General features: G+C 31.5%; 1 protein-coding gene across 2 annotated transcripts in view; it reads right to left on the reverse strand.

The window, feature by feature from the left end:
- Nucleotides 1-7448: 7448 nt before the first annotated feature.
- The window catches only part of LOC106459902 (homeobox protein slou-like), a 7781-nt gene continuing 4790 nt past the window's right edge, over nt 7449-10439 (reverse strand). Inside the window, exon 2 of one of the 2 annotated variants that reach the window (XM_013919571.2) lies at nt 7449-8634. In XM_013919571.2, coding sequence (XP_013775025.1) covers nt 8045-8634 — 590 coding nt within the window. In that variant the 3' untranslated portion in view covers nt 7449-8044. Of the gene's footprint in view, nt 8635-8910; nt 9298-10439 lie in introns of those variants that run through there. The other variant, XM_022386475.1, reaches the window with a different exon arrangement.

Here is a 10439-nt window from a genome sequence, read left to right on the forward strand (position 1 = left end):
AAGCTCAGCCAATATACATTCAGCACTATTACATGATACTCTATCTGGTCGAATCTCTTTATATTGGTGGATCTACACTATACTCTCGAATTAGCTCAGTTTATTTGAGTAAATCAGATATGTAGTGTGCCATGTGAATCTTCTCGAGGGAAAGGTTGCTGTAAAGTAGAGTACACTACGTCAAATCAGACAGAGGTCTTTTCCACTGGCAGGTCTGTGATACCTCAAAGTTACAATCTCCCTTTTTTTATATGCAATGACCATTAGTGACATGGGTAATATACTTGCATTGAGAGGAATAACATTATACTGCCTTTTATGTAATACTATACTTTCTCAGTCCGAAACAGATTTAGATCAACATATTAAACGTTGATTCAATCACGCAACTGATCTATGGCTCTCCAGTTCAGTGTACTTGTACTTTGATTATGTTTCGAGAAATAAATATTGATTTTTACATTGTCACTCAGTATTAAGTATCTTTCTTATCTAAACTCAGTAAAAATCAGAATTTTGACTTACTGTACAATAAATCTCCAGAATGAATCTTAATGTATCTGTGGGAACTACCTGAAAGTTGTGTTTTAGATATACCCCAAACCTATGTATATATAACCACATATCTTGCTGAACATTTCAGTGTCAAGTATATGCATTAGCAAACGATATTTTAAATTTACAATTCTGTATCAGCATTAATATAGGCAGTTAATGTTTACCTAAAGAATTCTGTGTGATTGTTATGGTGTGAACACCTTTTTCAAGCTGGTGAAGCATTACTATAATTCATTTACTTGTCATTAGATATTAGTATCAGGCCTATAATAGTTTTAAAACTGTATTATATCTCTAGTCCTCTGAGGATTTTCAAGACTTAGTAGAGATTATAGTAATAGTATTCCAACCAATTTTGTTCACCGTATCCATTACCAACAATGCGTTTTGCTCAACTCAGAGCTAATCTTGTTGGCTAGGACACAACAAATACAGTAGTAGTCGTCGGGACACTAGTTATGTAAGCCATTTCTTACAAAAACAATTCATATGATCTGAGTGCCTTTGTCAAGTTGGAGGAACATTAACATTTTCGTTCGTTATGAATAATTGTCATTTTAGTTTTTGGGATTTCTGTAGCTTATTACATTAGTATAGATGCGTGAAATTTTGTCCAAAAAATGATTTGTTTAGTTATTTGGGCCATTTGAGACTCTCTGATGGAAATTTGTTGAATATACATTGTGTTTGTCAAACGTATCGCCACCTATAGGTTACAATTTGACAAAACTCCCAGTACGTACATACGTTACAGCCTTATCTAATTGAAAATATCATGTTTGAGTAGAAAACTTAACAAAAATAAAAATTTATACCTACAATGTATACATTCTTTATATTGCTTATAGATGGCTATTTAAATACGTAAACCATGTTGTTGTTAAGACTTCATAATCATTCTATGTATACAAATTTATTTTTGTACCTTGATTGCGTATTATACAGGTACATACACATTTCGCGAATTCTATAATGCCCGGTTTTAGCCATCATGTGCTTAACTTGAACGAGACCAAGTTGAACCTAATATCATTTTGAGACCTAGTTCATTTCTAATTTTAACTCAAATAATGTGTATGCTATGATGATTATTTATATGTTGTATAAGTCTAGTGTGTATTCCTTTGCTTTACTCTCTTCTGACCCTCTCCCCTTCCAAACATAGAAGCTGTATCACATAAAAAGATAAAAGGTCAGGGTTCCAACAAACCTTGAACTCTAAATATATACATATATATATATATATATTTATGGGATTTGCTCTCACTCTAAATCTTGTGTTTCTGTAACGTGTTTCACTACGATACATACAAAATTTTGACAGTGAATCTGAGCAAATGTAAACCTCGAGTTCGAGTAAACCTCAGTGTTTGAAGAATAATGCAGATAAGAATTGAAAATTTCTTCCCATCTGTAGATTTCAGAATATCGTCAAAGAACGTTTACGTTATTTTGTTTTGTTTTTGATTTCATTATCACTAACAGATATTCTTTCAAATGAAGCCTGTTTACTTGCTGTTTTCGGAATATCAGATTTCTAACATTTCTAACAGCTATAGGAATAACCAAAGCTTTGGATGCATGGTGGATTTTTCTATGATTAACATATTACTGGTGTGGAACTACACTAAGCCGTTCTAATCAATAGCTACATGAACAGTATTCCTGCTTTTCCAATGTGGATACTCAGTCATAATAATGCAGATTCCAAAAAAACAAGCCCCCTAGTGGCACAGTGATATACCTGCGAACTTATATCACTAGAAACTTTGTGTTTAATAACAAACAACAACAACCAAAGTAAAAACAAAATCAATAATAATAAATAAATAGAGGTCATCACTGTATTTCTAGCACTAAAACTGAATTTAAGAATATTTTAAAATCTTAATAACACTTAAACGAAACATACTTTTTGAATATAAACAAGCCGAGATATAGAAAAATAGATATGTTAGTGTACATAACCGTATATGTTTTAAAATGTAACTATCGTTCTACATGTATGCATACATGCTACACCATTTTTTTAATTCTGAAGATTTATTGAGCTAGATAATAATCTGATTCGAACAATTAAGCGTTTGTATTTCACAAATATATTATATAACTGAAACTGTGTTAGTTAGAATAATAAAAATTTTATATATTATATAATTTACATTTTCCGTATATAATACTTCCTTATGAGAGTTTTAAAGCATCAAAGTTTAAGAATTTCTGCATGTTCAATAACCTACAGTAACCCAAACAAAATCTATCCCATTGGTTAGTTTGAGAGATTATACTGTTAAAATTCGCTGTTCGATCCCTGCGGTGGATTCAGTAAATGTAGTCCTTTGTGTAGCTTTGTGCTTAACGACAAAGAAAATGCTTAAACCAAACCTAGTAGACCAGAGGCAAAACAATGTGATCTTATTACTTTCCTCCACGAGTTCTCTTCGTTCTTTGACATGGAATTTATGAAATAACAGATATTGTTTATTGATGGTGTAGTTCATTGGATGATTCGGAACATAAAAGGCACGAGCAATAAAGACTGTCTCCTACTATAACCTATAATCAAAGTGCTAGTCACTATTCAAATGATTCAATCATATGTTTATTATCCAATTATTGAAGAGAATATTTATAAAAGTTTCCTACTAGCTACGGTGCTCGACTTGCAATCTGCAGGTCGCAGGATCGAAACCCGTCATCGAACATGCTCGCCGTTTTAGACATGTAGACTTTGTAATGTGACGGTCACTTTCACTATTTGTTGGTGAAGAGTACTTCAAGAGTTGGTGGTGTTGACTTGCTGCTTTCCTTGTAGTCTATCATATCAAAAGTAGGGACGGATAACGCAAATAGCCGTCGAGTAGCTTTATGAAAAATTCGACAAAGAAGCTTTCATACTAAAAATAAAAGCATCAGTCGACCAGCAAAAAATAATAAATGCAGCCAACAGCTAATTATTTCAAATAGAAAAACTTAACTAGAGCTCAGATTAAACTTTTCTTATATGATGTTTACTATGGGGTAAGTAGGATCGTCTGGCGGTTTGTAGAAAACATCAACTAATTACCCAGCCAGATAAAAAAAGAGGTTCTTGTAAAAAAAAATTAATATTGTAGCACATAATTTATAATGGCCTGAAAAATGCATTGTTAAAGTTGAGTATGATTTAATTATTTTTCTATAATAATTCCGTTATTTGCAATTATAAATATAAATTCAATTTATAAGTAATTAGAAAATTCTCTGTATCACCATGGTGACCCCCAGTAGAACAGCGGTAAGTCTGAAGACTTATAACGCTAAAACACACAAACAAATTTCGATAGCTCTAGTTATGAAAATTTACAAGAAATAAAAGATCAAAGAATTGCAAGACATGTGTAATGGTGTTAGAGTTTTTCATAACAAATATATATACATATGCATTTAGCAAATTTAAATGTAGACTATTGTAAATAATCATAAGATTCTCACTGACATCATTGCCTAATCTGAACGCCTTTTCATGTTAGAAAGGCGTTGCTGTTCTTTTAATTAAGCGCAAATCTATACAATGGGTTATCTGCAATCTATTCACCACACTGAATAGATCCTAATATTTTAGCATATTAAGTTCGAAAACATATTGTTGTGCAACCGGGGCACATCAGGATGGCAAATTGATTGGAACATGAACAATGTTAGAAATAGATATTACAAACTTGGGAAATAACAGCACCAGATAAGAATCACTTACAGAAAAAATAAAAATAAAATACGTGTGGGAAGTTATACGCGACCTATTTTTTATCGTTAGCACAAACACATATACATATGTATGAAAATATTGGCTAAGTAGTTTTCAGTTTTCTTCAAAAACTGATAACAAGAGAAGATTTGTTCAACCAACTGAGTCAATAGTGAATCCTCAGATGCTTGATGATTAGGCATCGAGAACAAATTGGGTATCGTATGACACAGCTTTTGGGTTCTGAAGGATCGGTTGTATCGCAGTAAAGCTTAGAATAATTTTTATTTCAGCACACAACGCTTCTATAGCTCTATATATCTTAGATAATTTATTTTCTGAAGTAATTTTCTTATTAATAGGATTTTGTTGTTTTGTATTTTAGTCTTAAAACGACTCATTAACAGAGTTTAAATGCATGGAAAACTTATAATATCTATCTATCTAACTGTGTTTGCATTACCAAACGTAATTATCTTCTTCAATAAAAATCCCGCGTATTCATATAATCTTGAAACTTATAAAATTATATCTCTGTTTAATGTTATATTAACAGTATTTTGTTTGTTTATTGTTAAACACAAAGCTCAAAATCTGGTTTTTAGCGTGATAATATTTCAGACTTACCATTGAGTCACTAGGGAGAGGGCAACATTAGAGGAGTAAGTGTGTTTGTTTGAAGTTAAGCACAAAGCTATGCAATCGACTACCGTAGAAGTAAGTCGTGTAATTCTTGAAAATGGTTAACTCAGAGACTGCAGATTTTGGTTAAAAAAGAAAAGCTACATGCCAAATAAGGGAGTATTACTAATATTTTAGTAATGAGGCCTGGAAAGCTCAATTGCCTTCTAAAGGTTTTATTATTATTTTAGTTAGTTTTCTAAATTTTATAAATCGATTCAATTTCGCGTTTATCATAAGTAAATTAAATCTATATCCGTGCATTTTGCATGGTTAAAAATAAATATCGCGGCTTACGTCCATTAATTCTAGTTCCTTTGGCACTCAAAGACTGAAAATGGAAGCGAAGTGAGTGTTTTATATAAATACCACCTGAGAATGTTGCGACTCACTCTACCATTAACTTCCCATACGCATGATTAAGCCAAACTAGAGTTTATACTTGTCTCAATAACGCATACGTGTTAATCTTCTGTTATATTTCCGTATCAACGGAGGGCAGGAGGTAGATGATGTTACTTTTAATAATAATTAGATTTTCGTAAGCTTCAACTTGACGACCTGTAATAATAAAGATTTTTTGGAATTAAAAAGTGAAAACAGATTTTTTATAATAATTACTCAAGTGAACACGTTTTATTTTATCTGTTTCTTTAAGGCTTAATTTGTCCTTCTTTTTTCCAGTAACGTTATTAAAATATAATAACTTATTTATAGTGGCCCAAGAGTCCTTTTCTCTCACCCTTTTTGCCAATCCACAAATTTCATTGATTTTTCATATTTTAAAATAAGAAATAAAAATATGCCACAAAGAAAGAGAAATCATCGGAAGAGTTTCCAATGACACGTTATTCCAAATGAAGCGAATCTAAAGCTGTTCAAGTCGTTGGCAGTTCTATTAACCGGAAACAAATGTGCGGTTATATAATTTGACGAAAGATGGGTGTAGCGTATCAGACCTGCCAGTTTAATCAAGAAAGAAAGACAAATAAACTTGGTGTTTAATTTAAACAGAGAGTGAGGAAATGAGTCGACGTTTATAAATATCCGTATATACTGCCTCTAAGTTTCTAGCTTAATATATAGCTATGATGTTCGTTTTCGTTTAACTTGCGGATGTTTTAGTAAGCTCTTCTATAAGTGTTCATCTCATAATTTGTATATTGACAATAAGTGTTCCGTATAATTATCAGTAGTAAGTTGTTTAAATAAGTCCATTCTTCGCTTGAATAAGTTTCTCCTTCCATGAATCAGTGTTGCAGCTTTTTTTTAAAATTCTGTATTATAACTTAATATTATCCGCAAACTTACCGTTCTTCCTATATAATCACCTGGATACTGCATCGTGAAATCAAAAGAACTACGGTAGCGTAGTATGATTACCTGGATACTGCATCATGAAATCAAAAGTAACCACAGTAATGTAATATAATCACCTGGACACTGCGCCGAGAAGTCAAACGTAATTACAGTTGCCTAATATAATCAACTAGACATTGCCCAGTGAAATAAAATGTAATAATAATGGTCTAATTTAATAGCCTGGACATTGCATCGTGAGGCCAAAAATAATTACGGTAACGTAGTATAATAATCTGAACACCATTTCGTGAGATCAAAAGGAACAACGGTTGCGTAATATAATCACCTGGAGACCAATAGTAGTTGCGATAACGTAATATAATAAACAAATAAGCAAGTTAATTAGGTGACCACCTAAACAAAATGATGTTTCTCGTGACTTTGACATCTGACCTCACTGGGTTGAAACTTTTCTGCTTTACAAAAAAGAAAAACATTTAATTCGTGTGTTTTTGTTGTTCCTTTTTTACCTCCAGACAAAAGGTTAAGGAACTTAAAAGGCGGTAAGTCGGAACATATTAGTCAATAATAAATAGCTCAATTCGCACATGTCACAAACTTCTAACATAAATTTACGATTGATTTATGAGTACACTACAAAGTTGATATTTCGGACAATATTGTCTATTTTATAAAACGCTATTCTCATTGGTATTCTGCACAGAATAACTTAAAAAACAAACATTTCTGCAGTAGGTTATTGAACAGCCCTAGCCATCAAACTGCATAAGAATGGTATTTATTTACACGAAGCTTATTTGTAATAGTTGGTTATATTTGTTTAGACCAATGTTTTAATGATGGATGTCGAATATGGATCACTCATCTGTTTCACGCTTGTTATATAAAAAAATATGAAACACTGAGAAGTAAATGCATTTGCCTTCAGTATATTTTTTATAAATTAAAAATAAGTAAACGGACATAAGAACGCTTTTAAATGAGCAACTTATATACAAATGTAACTAAAACAAGAAACTCGAAACCAAAACTTTAAACTAATTATTAGTAGATAGACGTCTTGGATCCTTGGTTTATCTGTGCGTTGTAGTCACCCATAAGTTATTGATTCGTTTACTGTAACCTGTTTTATGTTACAAACTTTTCTTTGTTGATCTTTCACAAGCCTCATTAAGCTTTTATAATTCGCTCTGAATTTTCATGTTGACGCATGCACGTTTATGTTAGACATGAGACACTAAAAACTGTAAAACCACCAGCTTTACAATATGGAGCGATATGCTTAACGTGTTTTTTTGTACAAAGTAGTGATTTATCAAATGCTTTTCTTCAATAATGTTTATTTTCACTCTAAAATTAAACTAAGGCATAGTAGATTTACTAACCAGTGTCTATTAAAGCTATTTATAAGCAATTTACATCTTCAATTTCTAAAAACACTGTTATTTCCAAAGTTGTCCAAAAAACTCGATTCGCATTTGATTTGTTGAGTTGCTATTTACTTGAACAATGTTGTTCTTAGATAGAGGTGTATATTCTATGTGCATGTTAATAATATAGAAGCTATTTCTATGTTTCAAAGTAAATATTCTTATACTACATCATAAATTATACAATAACACAATTTCATTGCACTTTGATTTTAGCTGTAATTTAAATCGTATGCCTATTTTTTGCTTCTCCACACTTTAGCATAAATAGCATGCTCAACTGTAAAACTTTGTTTCTCTTATATTTATTAATTTCCTTAGGATTCTAAAAGAAGTCAACTTGAGGTTGTGAAAATAAAAACGATGACTGAGCTGCAGAAGGCAACAAAGAATATGACAGAGGATCCTGCGTGGCTGTGAGAAAAGTCAGCGGAGAGCCATGGAGCAGTCCCGCCACCGTTGGATGTTGATGTGGCGAAATACCCCGATAAGCGGTGAGCAGGCCAGTATTAGAGGGCGTGGGAGGAATTTTGAGGCTACTTGTATTCATACCTGGGTTTTGTTTCTTCCACTTCGTTCGGCGGTTTTGAAACCAGATTTTTACTTGAGTTTCGGTGAGCCTGAGTGAAAGGGCCAAATTAAGCCGTTCACAAACCGACAAGTAACGTGTATTTTTGAATTTGTTCTCTAATGTCACCAGTTGCTCGTAAGTAAAGGCGGTTCTCGCTCGTCTAGGTTTATTGTCAAGCTCCGATTTCTTCTTCTTTGAAGATTTTGAGTTTACAATGGGTGATTTTTCGTTAATTGCAAGGCTATATAGTTCAGGTTTTATGTTTACATTCCTTGTTTTATGGTATGTTTTTATCGAACATACTTCAGAAACAACTGGTGTGTCTTGTGCTTTATTGATATCACCTGTACGAAATGAAAGGTAAAAGACCACTGAAAAGATTTGCAAAGACAAGTCAAACACTAAAAGAAATATCCAAGATGAAAAAATAAAATAAACTATATGAAAAAGTCATAATCTGAAGACAACATGAAATTGTAAAACAATTTATACTTTACAAAATTTATTGATAATTTGAATACAATTTTAAAACTGTAAAATATTTTAGAAATAGATATACACGTAACATTATGACCATTATTGGTATATTAACTAAATAATATACAGTATTACTTCCCGTAACACCTTCATTATCATTGTTATTCTAACTAAAGGTACTCCATTTAAAGATACATCACCAGGTATCTTAATATAATGTAATAATTATTGTTTTTACAATAAATATATTTCCATTTAAATTTAAGAGACAACGCAATGTTAATCACTGTAATTAACTTGTAATCATTGCAGTAGGTACGAAAATAAACTTCTGTTTAAAGAGACAACACAATATTTGTTCTTGCAATTAAATGGCAATCGTTGATTAATATAAAAAGGCGAAAATAAAATTCAAATAGTGACAGTTACATCATGTTAAGTAAGTTAATAAGCAGAACGTTTTCATGGTTATTGTACCCAGACTGTGAATAATTGTTTACGTCATGTTGCCGCAAAAACATGCCCTGTATCTAAAGAAAAATATAAGAATTACATCATTTCTAAGTAAATAACTAAAACACAATGCTGCAATAATTATATCTTAATCAAACTAAAACACATAGAAAGTAAAAGAGTAACAAACAAAAATACAGTATATAATACAAAATGTGCTATTCAAAAGAAGACTGCATCCTTTACAAGGCCAACATGGATCTGAAATTTCTAATTAAAGAAACAAGATTAGCCTAAAAACTGGCTGTTGACCATAGCTGTCTTCCCTCTGGTTTGTCAGTTCAAATATTAGGGTCGGCTATGTTTTCGTTACTTTCTGGGGAAATTCTAAACAAATAACCTTTAAGCTCTACATAATTTGAATATGCGCCTATTTTTGATACATTTAAAATGTTTATATTTAATCATAATTCTCTCATTTTTTCTCAGGTAAATTGTTTGTTGTTAAACGCACAGTTGCACAATGTACAATCTGCGCTGTATCCATGATAGAGATCAAACCCTGATTTTTAAAGTTATAAGCCTTCAAGTCGCCGAGAGGGAAAGAATGGTAAACACATATTTCAAAACTTCAACTCATGACGTCAGTAGTGATATGTAATAACTTAACGTTCCCGAGATAATTTTACCAACTTTTTTAGTTCAGTGTTCAAATTTATCACACACACACACATATATATGTATATGTTTAGCCATGTTTTTAAAATTAGACCATCATTCTAGTAATTAACGCAAACATAACTACAAACGAATGATCCGTTCTGTGGTAAACACATTGATCAATTGTGTGATCTAGGCTTTGTACAATGTATAAATTAACAAAACTGACATTTGTTGTTTCTTTTGTCTTATAACCTATACATATTATTTTTGGGTTTGGGAAGATTTTGTAAAATTGTTGTAAACGTTTTGACAACAGTGTTACATATTGCAATTTCGAATGGTCTGAAACCGAGCTAAATGATATTTTAAATTTAGTAATTAAATATATCTCCAATTTATGATATTTGCCAAAAAGATTGATATATACAGTTTTCTTCTTTTTTTTAATACAAATATATTTTAATAAACAAACAGTAATACAGTTTACATAACAGTTTTTACAAATAGCTATTACAAACAATGATTTATATACAAAAGTTTTATAAACTTACAAGCA

This window comes from Limulus polyphemus, unplaced genomic scaffold (assembly GCF_000517525.1).
Source record: "Limulus polyphemus unplaced genomic scaffold, Limulus_polyphemus-2.1.2 Scaffold678, whole genome shotgun sequence".
Lineage (NCBI taxonomy): Eukaryota > Metazoa > Arthropoda > Merostomata > Xiphosura > Limulidae > Limulus > Limulus polyphemus.